The sequence below is a fragment of the Galleria mellonella genome, unplaced genomic scaffold, assembly GCF_026898425.1.
Source record: "Galleria mellonella isolate WM207_F2 unplaced genomic scaffold, CSIRO_AGI_GalMel_v1 utg223, whole genome shotgun sequence".
Lineage (NCBI taxonomy): Eukaryota > Metazoa > Arthropoda > Insecta > Lepidoptera > Pyralidae > Galleria > Galleria mellonella.
The window spans coordinates 4291597-4310991 of NW_026442042.1; the positions used below are offsets into that span (position 1 = coordinate 4291597).

General features: G+C 33.5%; 1 protein-coding gene across 1 annotated transcript; it reads left to right on the forward strand.

Moving 5' to 3' along the window:
- The first annotated feature begins 965 nt into the window (after positions 1-965).
- LOC113517213 (transcription initiation factor TFIID subunit 2) lies at positions 966-17065 on the forward strand. Its single transcript, XM_026901805.3, has 19 exons — positions 966-1222; positions 1304-1358; positions 4415-4578; positions 4964-5180; positions 5510-5742; positions 6418-6595; positions 7169-7438; positions 7854-7991; positions 8812-9092; positions 9796-10035; positions 10262-10511; positions 11144-11306; positions 12125-12294; positions 12804-13017; positions 13366-13567; positions 13874-14123; positions 14531-14704; positions 15142-15270; positions 15848-17065. The coding sequence occupies exons 1-19, from the start codon at positions 1179-1181 to the stop codon at positions 16085-16087; spliced, it is 3612 nt and encodes a 1203-aa protein (XP_026757606.1). The 5' UTR covers positions 966-1178; the 3' UTR covers positions 16088-17065.
- The last annotated feature ends 2330 nt before the right edge of the window (positions 17066-19395 follow it).

Sequence of the window (19395 nt, forward strand, 5' to 3'; positions counted from 1 at the left end):
TAACAAAATACAAATTTAATCTAATTTAAATAAATTTCATTTCATTTTATAAAAAAATTTAATAGTTATGTAATCACCTAAGAAAATACATAAAAGTTTAATACTTATATTTTTACTATTTATTTTAACATTAATTAATTAACTAAATATTAAAAAACGGAACAGTAACATTTCTAAAAAAAAAGCTCGTCGTCAGCCAATCATGAACTAATCGCCTTCTCTTCTTTTAACTTGCGCCTCATGTGATGTTACTATCTCATTTTACTTCGCAGCTTGTTCGGTTGGTGTAGTTATGTCGAGTATTATACACCACACGCTATGGCATGGTGCAATGCAGGTAATAGGTACATACACATATCAGTATATAATTCAAAATACTTGTACAACGCAAACAGTAAAGCATAGATAATTTACGAAAATTCACTGTATGCGACAAATCTATGGATCGGTAACAGTAACTTGCTTTTCCACTCATATAAATAATGGTTTTCTTTCTTTCTTTTTTTTTTCTTTCTATAAAAATAATAAATATATTATTAGATTGACTTTGACTCCATAAATCTCACTCAACACTATTCTGTTACATTTATAATAAAAAGTGCCAAAGTCTCAGCTATCACCGCACCATAATATAGCGCGCGGAGTGTAACTGTAAAACACGCTGACAGAAATATCACGCACACGAGAGTCTTGCTCGTTGTATAATGTTTCTGTTGCGTCGCACGCACACAGCCACGCAGCATTCACAGCAACCGAATCGAGTTGACGTTATGACGAACACGAACACAGTCGGCCGAGTTGCGTGCTACAGTGATCCGAGCGCAGATCGCATTCATATCACGGTTGTAACGTAGGTAGCGCCGTATTGGCTTTATACGAGTTGATTCGAATTGATAGAAAAGCCAGTTCGAATTGAGCCGGCGGCAATCAGCTCGAGTAACTCGAGTTTTTTGATTCGAATCGCCCATCGCTAATTTAGTTCGTGGTTACTACTATTTTGCTTACTGTTTGTAGTTTTCCAACTATTGCTCTATTTTCATTCTTTCAATCTCATTTACTGTGCGGGTTTTCATTTTTTAGAAATTACAATGAGACTACTTAAATAATTTATTAAAACTTGTAAATTGCCACAGTAATAATTGTAAAATGTTTAATAATTGTTAACCTAACCTTTCAAGATGAAGAAAGAACGCACCGGTGATAATTGTCGACCATTTAAATTATAAGTATCATAATAATAAATTTATCTTATACATTTAGTTGTGTGTTCTATAATATTCATTATTATTTATTATTTATTTACAGCTCACCAAATTTTGAGTCTGACTGGAATTAGTTTTGAGAGAAGAAGTATTATCGTAAGTAATCGTTTACTAATTTCATATAAAATAAGTATATAATTATAATATTATTATCGAAATTATAAGATGCTTGATTATGATATTTTGCCTCATGTGTATTATGAAAATGAACCAATTACATATACCAAGAAAGCAAAAAGCCTAGGTGTTGTAATTGACTGTAATTAATCCTGAAATGAACACATTAAAGGAGTAAGAAAAGGTTATGTTTTTCGTTTCAGTCTTATAAACAACTTAAAAAATTCCCACCATTTGAAACAAGGCTTACTGTGACTCAAGCCCTACTGTAACCTCTTCTTGATTATGCTAACATATTCTACCTTGATGCAACAGTAGAGTTTTTGAACAAATTAGAGAGACTGCAACATTTATGCATGTGTTTTATTTATGGCTGTGTAAATAAAATCATGTCTTCACCTATAGAACAAAATTTAAATATCTACCAATTAAAAGGCATTGAGATTTTCATATATTGTCATTTTTATATTCCAATCTATATAATATAGTGGTTCCTTTTCCATCCATGCTGCTAGATTGTGGAATTCTCTTCCCATATCTATCTGTGAGAGTTAATCCCTAAATATTTTTAAGAGTAGACTATAGTAGATAGTAGCATCTTCTATGTTTATGAACATATATTTATTTATCTTTATGTAGGTATGTAATGTGATGTAAATAGGACTCTATTTTCCATGCTTAGCCTCTCATTTGGGCCGTTGTGTGTATGAGTCGTGGCTAGTACAGCCAACCTAGCTCCGCCCAGAAGCACAGAAGCTTCACAGGCCTCACAGAGCGACCTCACTGTTCCGAGGATTTCTAAACGTTGATGGGCCACAGCTTCACATTCCAGGATTATGTAAGCAGCTGTTTCTTCGGCATCGAAACAGCCTCGACATAGAGGGCTGTCTGTGGCTCCTATTGTGTATAAATATTTGTTTAATGGACAATGGCCCGTTATTGTCTCTATCATTATTTTGAGGTTTTTCCTATCTAGATGTAATAAACGTTTTGATAGACGTTGATTCAACATAGGCATGGCCAATTTTGATTGTCTGCAATCAGTAGCCTGTATCCATCTTTGGTTTTGTATGTCAGCGGATCTTTGACAAATCCATGTTCGAAATTGCGAGAACGGAAGAGGAAGAGCCATTGGTGTATATGTGTAATTCATGTATACCAGATTGGTCCTTTTCCTCTTCTTTTATTTGTACTTGGTATTTTTTGTTAAATATATATTGATTATGAGTCCTGTCACATGGAGCCGCAAAGGTTCATATTCGATTGCCTGGTTCAGAATAGAAGTGTGGGGACTGTTCTGATTTTTACCCCATAGATCTAGATGCATTAGTCGGATAGCGGCTAAGACCAGTTCCTGCTGTAGCTGTGCAGGTCTAGGGGTGTTATGTTGAGGGCCAGCTCTATTGCTGTTGAAAGAGTTGCTCTGTATAGCCATAGAGTTATTTTTGGCGAAACACCCCATTTGTTTCCTAGCATCTTTTTGCACTGGTAGAATGCAATTGTGCTTTTGTTAGGTTTATAGTCAAGATGTTTATTCCAAAGCAATTTACTGTCAAGTATAATGCCAAGTTACTTGACTTCTTCCTTAAGTTTCAGTTCCGTATTGAAGAGTTTTGGTAGTCTGTAAGGATATGTAACTCTTCTATTTGTGAACATGATTAATTCTGTTTCTGTAGGATTAATCAAGAGTTCATGCTGTGTGCACCATCTCTCAATTATTTCAAAAGCTACTCTCATGCGATCACACAGAGTACTTTCGAAGCTTCCTGTTAAAAGTACAGCTATATCATCCGCATAACCTACCGTGTAGAGGCTGTTATCGTTGAGCTCTATTATGAGCTCATTTACGACTATATTTCACTATAGTGGTGACAGTACACCGCCTTGTAGACAGCCCCTACCGACGATTCCTCATGTGGTAGTATTTACAGTAAATTGTATAGCTCGTTGTTTAAGTAAGTTATGTATCCATTCTCTAAAAGTAAAGTGTTATTTCTACTCCATGTGTAGCTAGTGCTCGACTTATACTGGCAAAGTTTGTTTTGTCGACAGCCCCTTCGATGTCTATAAATGCACCTAAGGTTGGCTGCTTCGATTGCAATGCATTGCCTATTCGGGATACTACGTTTTGAAGTGCTGATTCTGTTGACTTGCCTTCACTGTAAGCATGTTGGTTAGGATGTAAAGGTTTGCACAAGGAGACTTGACATCTAATCTCTTTGTCACATAGTCTCTCCAAAGTTTTCAAAAAGAAGGAGGTGAGACTGATGGGTTGAAAGGATTTGCCCACAGTGTAATCTCCTTTACCTGGTTTAGGAATAAATATAAATTTTACCTTACGCCATTTCAAAGGTATGTAACGGTGAGCTATACACGCTCGGAACAACTGTACTAAATAGTCAGCTATGATGCTTCCGCTCCATTTCAGAAGGGCTGGAAATATTCCATCCAGGCCTATAGTAACTTTTCTTTATCTATAACTCTGCTGTTTATGTAGGAATATTATATATGCACTAATTTTCACATCCCTACTTTGGGAAATCATAGTCTTATTAGTCGGGGCAAGTTATGGTTATGGCATGCAGGTATATTGTGGTTCAGGTGCCATATTGCTAAGGCTATAAATGCCACATTATCAGGTCCATTAGAGGTCATTCGAGTTTCATAGGCTGCCAAAAGGGTTTCAGTATGTATATTTTCATTTTCATTTGTATATATATTATATATACATGTTTTGCAATGAATATATGAATATATATATATTATATATTATTATATGTTTAAACTTAAGTTTGTCTAATTCTTTTGTTTGAAAATTTTCACAATATTGTACACCATTCTATTCATTGACATTGATACTCCTTTCCATTTTGGGTTTGCTGGAAGAGAAGTCCTTTAGACTTAAGCTCGCCTTTGTACATTTGATTATCTTTGTCATATTTTTATGCATAATTAGTGTACAATAAAGCATTAAATAAATAAAAAATAATATGATTTGAATGTTGTAATTATTAACATCATTTAAAATATTTCAGGGCTTCGTGGAGTTAACTATAGTACCCCTAAAAGACAACTTGAGGTACATTCGCCTCAATGCTAAACAGTGCCGTATATATCGTGTTTGTTTGAATGATCAATATGATGCTAATTTCCAGTATTTTGACCCATTTTTGGATATATGTCAAACTGATCCCAATACGTGAGTATTTACATTCTAATAAATAATGTTTATTATCTCTTGGTGTCTTATGACTTAATTATAAAATTTAGTACCTATATAAAAAATATGTAGTATTTGGATTGGAGATGGACATAGACTACTTTTTATTCATGTCAATGGATGTGTCCCACTCCCACAGATAAATATTTATCACAATTAAATCAATTCTTCAAATTAAGACTGCATATAATTCATATATTATCATACAGTATCTCTCTCCACCATGCTTCACATAAAAATATTAACTGTGTGTAAAGAAGTAGTAAAATGTAATAACTATTTATATAAATTAAAAATTTAATGATATTTAAATTTTATATAGTAGTTTTATTTTTTATGATGTAATTAAACAATTATGAAACAGGAGGTCCTTGGAAGTATTCTCTCAGTACCATCTGGCTGCGGCCCAGAAGATAGACCCAGACCATAACTCTGGTGAACTTCATGTACAAATCCCAGAAGATGCTGCTCACTTGATTGGAGAAGGGAGAGGTCTTAGAATTGGAATTGAATTTTCATTGGAGTCACCCCAGGGGGGGATGCATTTTGTTGTACCTGAGGGAGAAGGAACTTTGGTGGAGGTAATATTAAATTTATATATTGACATGATTTGTTTTGTTTTTGGAGTTTTAAATTGTGTTTTAAAATTTATTATACAAATTTTATTTTAAATTTGAATAATTTTCAATAGTACCATATAACTTTGCTTTCCTATAATATTGAGTTTTTTTTTGCAAATAGCAAAGGAATCACTAGAACAAATATAAAACTGTATAATTTAAGGTCTACTTCTAAATTTAAAAATATTACATTTGTTCAATAATAACTATCACAAGTTATTCTGTATTATAATTATTTATGTTGGCTTTATTTTAATTTTTAATCAGTTTATTTTTTAATTTAATTTTAGAAATCAGCACATATGTTTACCTATGGACATTCTGCACGTCTATGGTTTCCATGTGTTGACAGTTATGCAGAGCCTTGCACATGGAAACTGGAGTTCACAGTAGATGAAACTTTAACAGCTGTATCATGTGGAGAGTTGGTTGATGTGGTATACACACCAGATCATAGGCGGAAAACATTTCATTATGTTGTGAACACACCAGCTTGTGCACCTAATATAGCATTGGCTATTGGGTAAGTACTTTATAAAATTAAAGAAAATATTATTGAAGAGGTGTTCATAACTTTTGCTTACTAAAGTGTGGAAATATTGTAATAATCTATCAATATTAAAAAATAATTGAACAATTTTCAATGTTTCTGACTGATTGTTTAATAAGTATTCTGCTAGCAAATTAAAATGTTAATTATGTAATAATATTGTTATAAAGTCCTCACTGAAAATGTGGATTTTGGTGGTAAAAATGCATTTGAAAAATTCCAAAGAAAAATATACATACCTACTTTAGGTACAAAGATTAAAATCCATTTATATGCAGTATATTCTATCATTAATTTTTTTAGTTTACAGAGCACTTTTTAAATAAATAATCGAAAAAATTGAAAAATGTGTAATTATTTTTGAAAATTGACAGATACCATACTTTGTTATGAACACTCTTAACAGGTCCAATATATTTCACTATATTTAGCTATGATCTAAATGTCTTTTCTATTTTTTTATATTTTTTTCTAAATTCGAACTTATTTTTTCAATTTAAATCTTAATTATATTATCTATTTATAAAAAAATTGTCATCAATTCAATTGCAATTTATTTTAATCAAATGACTTCATTACCATATGTGTATTACATGTATTGTGTGACATACAAATTGGTATATCTTCATAAAAGTATATATTTTTCAGACCGTTTGAAGCTTATGTAGACCCATTCATGAATGAATTTACACATTACTGTTTGCCAAATTTAATGCAAATATTGAAAAACACAGTAAGAACTTTACACGAGGCAGTTGGGTTCTATGAAGAGACATTGTCTACTAGGTATCCATACCCTTGCTACAAACAAGTGTTTGTTGATGAAGTAAGTATTTAATTACATAAATATCCAAAATCTATATGTTAAGTGTGGGCATAGTAAGAATACTGGTGCTTGGCAGCTTTACTTTCATTTCATTTTATATATTGTATATACATCATTATTCCAGCTATTATGTATATGTTCCATACATATATGAGGGGTACCATAGGCATGACAGTATATTGTGTAATATTTATAGTGTTGTTTATATTTATAGTTGATGGTTTTCATTATAGTGTTATGTTTTTGTACCCTTTAGTTTCATTATTATATCCAATCTTTAAGATTGAAATACACCAATGTAAACACAGCAGGTGTATTTAAGATTATTTTTAAAGGAGTGCTTGACCCTTTACAAAATGTGCATATGTACTCTTAGACGTTTCTTGTCTATAGCTGAAAGTGCCACTATTTATTCCGGGGCGGGCAGCTGATTATTGTAAGGTGGGCACAGTCCACTACTTTTCTCTCTAAAGACCTATGAATACGAGTAAGACAGTAATACCCAAAATTTATGGGTCAAGATAATTTAATATGTATTTTGTAAAATAGTTACATGACAATGTCTCCTTTCAGACAGAAGACGACGCAACAGCTTATACTACGATGTCAATAATGAGCACACATTTACTTCATTCTATAGCTATTATTGACCAGGGCTACATAAGCCGCAAAGCTATGGCACAGGCAGTGGCCGAACAATTTTTCGGCTGTTTCATCACTATGCAGAACTGGTCTGATCTGTGGTTAGCAAAGGGTATACCTGATTACTTGTGTGCCTTGTATGCGAAAAAGTGTTTTGGTAATAATGAGTACAGGTATTGGATACATCAAGAGTTACAAGAGGTAAGTTGTTTACTTATTTTTAAAAAACATTGCTCATCTACTAAACTTAGTACTAGCATTTTGCTCACTACTTTGTATGCCTGAAATTCAGAAGTAGAAAAAACAAAGAAATGGACCACTTTTGGGTAGCATATCAAGATAAAACATACACCAGTTTTTAAGTTAGACATGCAAGCAAACATATAGGCAAAATTTCTAAAAATTATTGGTTTTGATTGCTCTTAAGGTCATATAAATTTTTCTTATACATTTCTCAAGTACAGATGTTGAGTATTTACAATTTTACTATATTAGTAAGATAGAACGTCTATTTTTAATCTATATATTGTAGAATTTCAATTCTTTCTTTCAAGCTTAATTTTTTAATTTTATAAATACTGTTTTCTGTGTAACTCTTTTTTTGTACAATCATCAGGTAGTAAGTTATGAGGAACAATATGGCGGAATAGTTCTAGATCCATGGCAGCCGCCTGCTACAGGAGCACGTGCAGATACAAAGGACTTTTATTTTCCTGTACGCAATGTGCATACCATGTCACCGAGATATATGGAGGTAGGTGTCTATATACAGTTTATTTCATTTTTATAAAATAAGGTTATTACGGTTGAAGAAAGAGAAGCTAATTTTTTTCGTTAAAATGAAATCTTTACAACCTAAGTAATGGTGTAAATTGACAATCCATATTAATAATATTTTTGTAAATTTTGTTTATGAATTAGTAAATAGAATTATTTACTATATTATATTGTATTTAGTCAAGGCGTTATAAATACTTAATCAATTAATAATTACTTTGAATGTCATGAATTTGAATTTAAATCAATATACAACCAAATATCGCCGTGTGGTTCCGGCATACAATAAGTCACCGCTTTCAATCTCGGGGGTGTCCTAAGAGGCGACTAAGGATCTCCAAACATCTCCAAATCCTTATTGCGGTTGCCAATCTACCTGCTATGTGTAGCAACTACTGGCAAAATCCCCTAAGGGATGGATGATATGATAATTTTTTTTATACAACTTAGAATAGCAAACAAGCTGACGGTCCACCAGATGGAAAGTGGTAACCGTCGCCTATAGACATGAGCAGTATTATGGACTTAACAGAGTATATTGTTTCGCCCATTATACCCTATGTGTTGCCATTCCTGAGGACTCAGGTGTTATTCTTCTATACCCAGTAAATTCACGCCATTTCCCACCCTTCATACCGAAACACACCCATGCAAACACAGCTGCTTCACGGTTGAAACACGAATGGGACAGAGATGATATAATCAGAAAGAAATAGACTAGCATGATCACTTTGTATATATAATATTTATATTTAAATGAGTTACATTCTCATTTGCTGTTTATGTTTATAAACCAGGTGATGCGCAAAAAATCACATCTAGTACTTCGGATGTTGGAACAGCGTATTGGTCAGGAGTTGCTCCTGCAAGTATTCAACAAGCAGCTCTCGCTGGCCACGCAGGCTGCCAACACGAAGATCGGCAGTCGGCTGTGGGGACAGTTGTTACTGTCCACAAACTCATTTGTGAAGGCGATATTCACTGTGACGGGCAAACACATGGCCGTGTTCGTTGATCAGTGGGTGCGCACCGGCGGCCATGCTAAATTTCAGTTGACATCTGTTTTCAATAGAAAAAGGTATGTTTACTCATACATATTCATCTTGCGGTCATTGATGTAGTTAAGATTATTTTCCAGGAGGGCCAGGTCCCTTAATAAAGGCGCACATGTAATCTTAGACATATCTGCGAAGCTATGATATCTGGTATAGGCTCAAAACTATACTGGGGTGGGCACGGCTCTTCCGGTCCTCTTTTAAATACGCCTATGCTTGTAGTTGTTGTAGCCAAAAATTTGGGTAAATAAGTTGTCCGGTTCTTTTTTTGTTAGTTTTGCTATTTTTTAAGACAATGATCATTTGTATTAAGATTGTTGCAATACTTCTATTGTAAAATAAACTAAAAAACAAAAAAAAATATATTTTTTTTATATGTTTACTAATATAAAAAATTTCACAACAAGAATTTTTTTCTATAGGCTAAATTCACCTTAACTTTGTCTATATTTTTACCACTATAGAAGAATAAATTTGAAAATAATGTATGTATCCATCTGATACTTATTTATATAATGGAAAAGTGTGTTGGTTTGTTACATCTTGGTGTCTTAATGCCAATTGTCATGAAATTTGGTATATACATACTGTGTGAAAGAGGGGGACATTGGCAATTCCAGTCAATCAACATTATTATATGTGTGATGTTGCCATACTCGAAGGATCAAATATTTAGTGGAATAAATTATGTCACATTTTGCTCTAATATTATAATGTTGCACACAGGAACACAGTGGAACTGGAAATCCGTCAAGATTGCGTCCACGAACGGGGCATTAGGAAGTACGTCGGTCCCTTGCTGGTCCAGTTGCAGGAATTGGACGGCACGTTCAAGCACACGTTGCAGATTGAAAACACGGTGGTGAAAGCGGACATTACCTGCCACAGTAAGAGTAGGCGGAACAAGAAAAAGAAGATTCCGTTGTGTACGGGAGAAGAGGTCGATATGGATCTGTCGGCCATGGAGTAAGTATTTTAAAAAATGTATATATATTTTTTAATTTGTAGCAATGTATAAGGATATAAGGATCGCCTGCGATACGGTCTTGAGACCAAAACTATTCAGGTATTCCCAAATTTAATATGCAAATAAAGCAAATATAAATAATTATAAAATACTGTGTCATGATAGTTATTATTCATAATAAAATGTACAGAATTGTAATAATATTCTGCAATTGTTATTTATCAGTGATTCCCCCGTCCTATGGATACGACTTGATCCCGAGATGTCACTCCTGCGAAGTACGGTGATATCGCAGCCGGACTACCAGTGGCAGTACCAGTTGCGTCACGAGCGTGACGTCACTGCACAAAGCGAAGCTATAGATGCGTTGCACAACTACCCAGAGTCAGCTACAAGGAAGGCCCTCACTGATACCATAGAGAATGAACAGACATATTACAAGATACGGTGTAGGGCGGCACATTGTTTGACCAAGGTGTGTTATGATTTCAAAACTATTTTTAAAGCTTTCATTTGTAAAGGAATGGATGCTCAATTGTGTATGTCTAAACTAAGTTTTTAATGGAATTAAAACGTAATAGAAACATTGCTTGTGCTATTGGTTTATGCTGGCTGAGTACTGAAGCTTGATAGATGAGGTTGAAGTCAGGGGGCCTACCATGAAATATTTCCCGAAATTTCGGAGACGAACGAAACAGAAATTGGATGTTAAAATTACATAAAACATGCCGTTTAAAATGTTAAAATATCGTTCCTCTGGACTATTAGGATAGGATTTATGATGAACAAAATGTTAAACTCCATTTACTAGGTCGATTTCGGTACGAACAAAACACGAAATTGAGCCCGAAAATTCGAAATTTCTTTTCATGGTAGACCACCAGGTCATTTTAGTTAGTCCATTATGACTTCAACAAGAATTAATAATGAAGGTTCAACGCAGGATCGCGTGGAGGTTAACCTGATAGGATATATTGCGAGCGATGGGGTCTCTAGTCCCTAGAACTAACAGTCTCCTATCCCTTAGTACCAAGGGATTTGCCATATCATAAGAGACAAATATAATAATAAACAACTATTTTAAACCGTGTTATGTTTGCATCACAGGTAGCTAATGCTATGATCAGTACATGGGCGGGCCCGCCGGCCATGTTGACGATATTCCGCAAGATGTTTGGTTCGTTTTCCGCACCACATATCATCAAGCAGAACAATTTCGACAATTTGCAGCACTACTTCTTGCAGAAGACCATCCCTGTCGCTATGGCTGGTGAGTGAATTGTATTGTTATGCTAAAATGGTTTTGTGTTACACAAAACGTGACAAAAATTTAAATTAAAGAAAGTTTATTGCAGTGCTCGCTTTTATTTGTTTTTTTGTAAATTGTGTTAATTTATGGGAAAAAAAAGAGAACTGTTCTGAACCAATTTTAGTCAGTTAAAATAAATGAGGAGTCGTTAGTTTCATCTTAATTGGTAGTACTATAGTTTCTATGAGTATAACAGTATAAAATAAATGTATTAGTCATAAACGATTAATCAATACAATGATGTATTTAAATATTATTTCTGTTTAATTTTTTAATTTGCTCTTAATCTATAATTCTTATTAGGTGAAGACTTAAAACTTATTTAGTTTGTCCTTACCATGATGGATTCCAATATGCTTATCAATTTTTTTTTATATAACTTAGAATGGCAAGCTGACAGCCCCCTGATGAATAGTGGTAACTGTCGCCTATAGATATGAGCAGTACCATGGGCATAACAGTGTACTGTTTTGCCCATGATACCCCCCATGTGCTGCCATTCCTCAGGAATTTGATGTTATTCCTCTGTACCTTTTAAATTCATTGCCGTATCCCACCCTTCAAATTAAAACACAGCCTTGCAAACACAACTGCTTCACGGTAGAAACACGAATGGGCCAGAGGTACTCAAGCAAACGAATTTTATACAAAGTCTTTCTCTGGTAATATAGCAGTTATAGTGTTAACTGTTGAGGCAGTTGATTAATGTCTCTGACTACTCCATTTGAACATATTATATATTTGTTTGTATTAATATTTTATTTTTGTCCATCCCTTAGGTCTACGCAATATTCACGGCATTTGTCCACCCGAAGTTGTGAGATTTTTACTCGATCTCTTTAAATACAATGATAATTCCAAAAACCATTTCTCCGACAACTATTACAAAGCGGCGCTGGTCGACGCTCTTGCAGCAACCATTACGCCAGTTATATCTGTATTACAGCCGGTAAGTAAACTATTGAACTAATCATTATTTTATTTTATTAGAATATAAAATAAGTGTTATTTTGTTCGAACTCTTTCCTTCCTGGCTTGCTGAGTTTCCTGGCTTTTCAATGAGATTGTCTGGGAAACTCACCAAAACTCATCATTAATGATGAGGGTTATTGAAAAAGTCATTCTTTTATTTCTCTGAAATAAGCTGATAAAGCAAAATACATCAATATGTTGGATAAATTTTACTTTTTAAAGGGCGTCTTTCCGCAATTAGAGTAGGTCACCCTATATCATAGTTTTTTTTATTTATGAGAAAGTAGGGGACAGCGATAAAAAAAAGCACGTAATTAATGATTGTCCTCTTACAAATGTTTAAATTTCTAATATTAGTAGGATATATACATGATATCGTTCGTGCTTAAAATATGCATGTACACAATTATCCACAAATAAATTCCATGCGTCCTCGTAATTTGCAAGATGTAATAATTTGAATATTGTTTTTAAAAAATCATACAGGGGGCACCAATAACAGCGGATTCGCTATCAGCTGATACCCGGCTAGTATTAGAAGAGATTACACGAGTATTAAATTTGGAAAAAGTACTACCGTGCTATAAGAACACGGTTACCGTCAGCTGCTTACGTGCGATAAGGCGACTGCAACAATGCGGACATCTGCCAAGCATTCCCACCATATTCAGAGCGTATGCACAATATGGACAATATATTGGTAAGTCTAGTTGTGGTAAACTTGAAAACAAATTATGTGATTTTTAATACAATTGAATTGACAAACCCCTATGCCTGCTTGCTAATTACCGTATAAATGGCTGCCTTATTTTCCTAATGAATTCAATTCATTCAGATATTATATTCACTTATTTGGTTTCCATTATTTCTGAATTTTTTACTTACACTTACTTTAGTTACATAATAATATTTTAATATTTTACACCATATTTGTGTAAGTACAGTTGCTTCATAGAAGAAACATGAGTTGGGCAAAGCTACTTAAGTAGACAATTTTTCTATATAATGAATTCTATTATGGGTGATTGAAAATATATGTTTACTGCAGATGTCAGGATCGCCGCTTTCGAGTGCTTGGTAGACTTCGTCCGGGTGGATGGCAAGCCGGAGGACCTGTCATACTTACTGACGGCCGTGGAGGGCGACCCGGACCCGGCCGTCCGGCATGGGTTAGCGCGACTGCTCATAAGCAATCCGCCGTTTGAACGCGCCCAGAGGCACCGACTCGACACCGAAGCCGTTGTTCATAGGTTAGTAGTGTAATTACAAATTACAATTTAATCTTGTTAAAAAAATAGTATGAGTCTGACATAGGAGTAAACCCTTTCGGAATAAAAAAGAATAATTAAAAACAGTTAATTTTTAAAATAGTTAAGCTACAGGTGGCAGAGCTAAGTGGGCCACTGTAAATCTCCTTGTTTTGATTTTAATACTAAAATTTTTTAAATTATTATCAGGTTTATATTATGTGTACCAATGGTTAATCAATAATGGGAATTGGAGACGTTACTTATAACAATTGACAAAAATTACTAAACACCGTAATATATTTACAGATTATGGAACAACATAAACAGCCATTTGTCAAACGACGCGCGACTACGTTGCGACCTTGTGGATCTCTATTACACATTATATGGTCCAAAGAGGCCGATATGTGTACCATTGCCAGAGATTCAGGCCATGATGAAACAGATGCACCATAAGGAACGCGAGAGACTTGAACGGGAAAGGGAGAGGGAGAAAGAAAAAGAGAGACAGAAAGAGTTGGAAGTGAAACCTGTTATAAAAAAAGAGATTGAAGATGTGAGTTAATTTGTATATTTATATATGTTTGTTTTTATTTTATGAGTGAGATATGATATTATTTTAGTTATGCTGTTGTAAGTAGATGTAGTATAATTTTTAAGTACATATTATATACTTTTATAATATTTTTTTTGGGCTTGCAACAATTATGTGCACTACTTTAAAATGGGTAGGAAATATTAAGTTCGACTTTAATATAAAGTGGGGTAGTCACATTGTTGTGCATAAATGAGTTTTCGCATTCAATTCTTAGGTGTTTGTCAAACTAATTTTCCTCACATTGTATCCTACATATGTCCTGTTTTACATATCATATAGTATCCTAGCTCTAGAACTAAGGAATTCACCTGAATGTAGTTAAAAGAAATTTGAATGTGCTTGTTAATATTTAATTGTATTTATAGGTGAAATATAGTACAGAAATTGGGCCACTTCAGGAATCAGGGTCGTTCGTGCCGCCACTATCGGAGCCTGAGCGCATAGGCAACATATTGCCAGTCCCGATCTCCAGCATTAAAGAGGAGGACGTGAAGGTGGATGTAACTACCGTTCATGATATGCCCGGAGCTGTTTTCAATGTAAGTAACCATGCCAAATATTATATATAACATGCAAAACAGTATATTCTGTTATGTTCATGGTACTGCTCATGTCTATAGGCGACGGTTACCACTTTCCGTCAGATGGACCGTCAGCTTGTTTGTCATTCTAAGTTGCATAAAAAAAGCCATTAAGTACAAAAGCAATGAAAATAAAAAAAATATATATATATTATTTTTCGTAATATTTTATGTCGGTTCTATTCACGTTTTAAATTTGGGGACGCCTGGCTAGTTTCTAACGAAATAGTAGCCTTTATTCATGAGCGTAGTTCAGGACTGTGTCACGAACAGTACTACAATGCGCGCAATGACAAACAGCGTGCTGGTCGCGCAGTATGACTCAAGATATTTATTACTCAACAATATATTTTTTTAATATTTAATATTTAATAGTGTTTGTTTTTTATTATTAGGATGCTGCAAAGAGGGAGTTCACATCAGATAATGCTGTCCCATTGCCTGGTATTCCGGGCTCTTCTGGTCCAATTGGTTTTGAACCGGGAATGTTTAGCCACGATAGGGATGACATGGGCGCACCTAAGGTAAAACTACTACTATTTTTCTTAACTATCTATTAATGGAGAGTATCATTATTTGAAATGTGGCATTTTTCATACAATTTCAATTTTTTTTTGTATAGTAAGTTACACCTTCGTGAATTTTGTAGTCATTTCCTTATAGGATTAATGGGGTTTACTTTTACCTATGATATTCCCATACAAAATTATTATCATCCTAGTGTCTAATATTTATATCATTAAGAGCGTTTATACCGAAGCTTGCAAAAATGTAGCAACGTCAGAATTGTCTGTCAATGTTTGTTAACAGTTTTCAATATTACTAAATGATTATAAATAGAAAATGCTTTGGTAACAAACTAAAATGTTAATTTTAACGTAATTTGCACATAAATATACCACAAATTTTATATCTACTTTATAATTTTGCTTTGGAAGTGTTGAAATACTTTTTTGGGATTAAACTTTAATTTTTCAGTGACAGACAAGAATCCAAATATTTTTAAATTATTATTGAAAATTGACAAATAATTGGGACATGGATATACGTCGGTAAGCTTCGGTATGAACACTCTTAATTATTTATTTTATCGTTACACAGGCAAAGAAGAAGAAAAAGGATAAGAAGAAGCATAAGCACAAACACAAACATAAGCACAGCAGCAAGGACAAGTCGTCCAAAGACAAGGAGCATAAAGACCGTTCATTACCACCCCGGCCGCCGTCCAGTACAGAACACCTTAAAATCAAAGAGGAAACACGGGAAACACTCAGTTCGTTCAGCTCAAGTCAAAGCCCCTCAGAAGACATTTCGTCGATGCCTAGCAATATGAGCTTTTGAGATGAGAACGGACAGAGCATTTAGTTAAGAGTGATTTTTTAAAAGTGTAAATATACATAAAACATTTTCTTACTTTGCTAATGGGTTAAATGCTGATGAATAATAATTAAATATTATTTAAAACAAGCTTCGCTGCAAATTATATAATTGAATCGGTAGAATCGATTCATAATAACCGATTGTCAAGTAATTTCAGAGTTACAGATCTCTGTATCAGTATCCATCTATGCATACTGAAATTATCACCAGGTTACCATAAACAGTATTTGATTTTGTCGACTAGTGACTAATATTTGATTTGCCAAAAATCATAGAGCATACTTAAATTCATCGTGTACATCAGTGTTAGGAACAAACCCTTCATTCATCAATCAATCAATCATCAATCAATCAATCAATCATAGCCCATGGTGTGGCTGTTTTGTGGTCTATAATAGGTAAACCACTAGGTAGCGACACTCTCCTTGACTATTATGTAGTCTTATATCCACTATTATTAATAGGTAACGTGATAGTGTCTTGTCCTATAGAATTTATTTAATAAAAAAAAAAAAAAACATTTTTAGTGCTGCTTTTTATATTGGAATTCTATTCAAAATCTGTCGTTTATTGTGATATATAATTATTTTAGATTGTGATAATTAAACTATTGTATATTGTGCAAGTGTGATGACGTTGCCGTTGCTTATTATTGTAGCGACGATTTTAATGATCTTTTGTTTAATGATTCTTTATGCTTTGTGAATATTAAATATGTCTTCATTTAATATGGACAAAGCACAAAGAATCGAGAATCATTTAAAGAGACTGTTCAGTTAAGTGAAATGTTAGAGCCAAGCATTTAATTAGGGCGTTGGCATATCAACTAATAGAATAAGTATTAGGTATAAGAAAATAAGTATTTTTGTAATTGTTTATTATTAGGTGACAGAATATTCTAGAATTCATTTAAAATAAATGCAGGTCGTTAATATAAAAGTTTGAATTTTATTTATAATCATTACACTTATAAATAACTGTTTCTTACCACGAATATTTATTTGTTTGAGCGTGTCTGTATTGTTACTGTCGAGGTGTTTTTGGAGTAAATTCCAATCTTAGATTGCGGGATACGAGTATGTGAGTTCTTGTTATTTTTGTAACTTCAATTCTATATAAATTCTGATCTGTCTCATGCACACATTTACAAAACACACACTAGTGTAAACAATCATTTTCCTGTCTCGTATTTGTGATTGCCAGTTTATCAGTATGTAGTATGTTATACTAAGTTTATGGCTAGTATTGTTCCAGATGTTAGTTAATGTAGAAGAAAGAGGGAAAACTTTTGAAGTAATATCCATGTTTCATCAGTTACACCTGACCATGGGGTCTACCTTGGACTGAAATTCCGAATTTTCGGCCTCAATTTCGTGTTTTTTTTTTTCATACTGAAATCGGCTCAGAAAATGGAGCTTATTATTTAATTCGTCATAAATCCTACCATAAAAGACTGAAGGAATGTTTTTTTAATATTTTTTAAACGGTACGTATCATGTAGGTACTTTTATTATCTAATTTCTGTTTCGTTCGGCCCCGAAATTTTGGAAAACATTTCATGGTAGGCCCTCTGGACTCTTGCAACATGCTCAACATGTCGGCATGGTCAAAACATAAATAATCGTGGTAATAAGCTGTTAACTATGTATACTAATTGTAAAAACAATTGCGAAAATTTAAAAGTTTAATAATGCGTTTCTTCAATATTTGAACATACTTGAATCAAATCTATTTAGAAAATAAGGAATAATTTAAAGAAATATAGATATTTAATAAATTTAATAATGTGTATCATTTCAATAAGTACCGAAGCTTAATGAAGAGTGCGAACATAGAAGTTTAGTTTTCAAAAACAATTAAACAATTTTTAACATTTCTGATTAATTATTTAAAAAGTGCTCTTAGTGGATTTTATATAAAGTAGATATTTCTCTTATTATTTTAATGATTACTGGATTTCAACTGAAAAATTTTCCTTGTCAGTAATACTAAGCTAATTACATTTATTTTACAAAAGTGTATGACACATTGGAATATTAGGCCAACGTAGACGAAGTTTTAGTCATCGGTGAAAAAAAAAAAACTGTCAATTAGTCGGACACCCATACTAGCCTCTTGTGTACACTGTGTTCGATTTTACGAACATAAATATTGACAAGGACTGTACTTCGTTCTTCAAAAACAATTCCGCGAAAGTTCTTTAAAAACATATTTGTGTTATCCTAACCCTTTGACCTATAACTCCTTGGCTTACTTTATTTTTCATAATAATATCAAACTATAATTATCACTAATATCAAAATCCTTACCGTTCCTTTTTACTATCCCGTTTCGTTTCCTGTTTGTTAATGGCAGATTGGGCTGTTGCCTATTTGCCTTTACCAATGGGAAACGAGCCTTTTGTCAAAATATTTAGAAAAATGATAGTAAATTCTTGATTTACGGTTGGGTGCTCGATTATATTGAAACCTTATTGATTTTAGCCGGACCGTATACTGTAGACCGGTAATATAAAACTGCGGCTTTGTATCAAGTATCAGTGCCGCGGCGTTGACTTCCATTTTCTAATACGAGTAAGTACGGATGTAAAGATTCTAATAATGTGAAAATAAGTTGAGGATTCGGGAGTCCCTGAATCTTGGATATACGCAAGTGACGAGTTATGAAAGTGTGTGAAGCGAAAGATGTATGTAAGGATACGGCCTTTGGCAGTGTTCTGTCAATCTCGTAATGCAAGGAATTTGGTGAAAAGGTAGCTTTTACATTTTGTGAACGTGCAAACTTATTAACACCAAATTTGATGGAAAATACATTGATGGGTGGATGGATTTGCACCTACCATGGCGGATAGCACTCTTTTGAGTTGCTACTTCTTATGACTAAGGTATTCCTGCATTATATTTGGTAGGTACATACTAAATTCAAATTCAAATTCAAATTCAAAAATCATTTATTCATGTAGGACATTTTAGCCGCTTATGAACGTCAAATTTTTACATTATAATTTTATATTTTGGCAGTTGTATATAGATCAATTGAGAAGAACTGGCAAGAAACTCAATTGAAACTTTTTTTTTTTTTAAAGCCAGTTTATTTACAATGTATATTTATATAGGGCTTTTACATTGTCTATGTCTAACATTAAATGAAAATTCGTGCATGAACAACTATTAACACTCGTCATTCAAGTAATCGTTTAGTGATGGAAAATATGATTTGATGTTTTGAATTTATTTGGGTAATTCCAACATATCCTTTGGTATCTTATT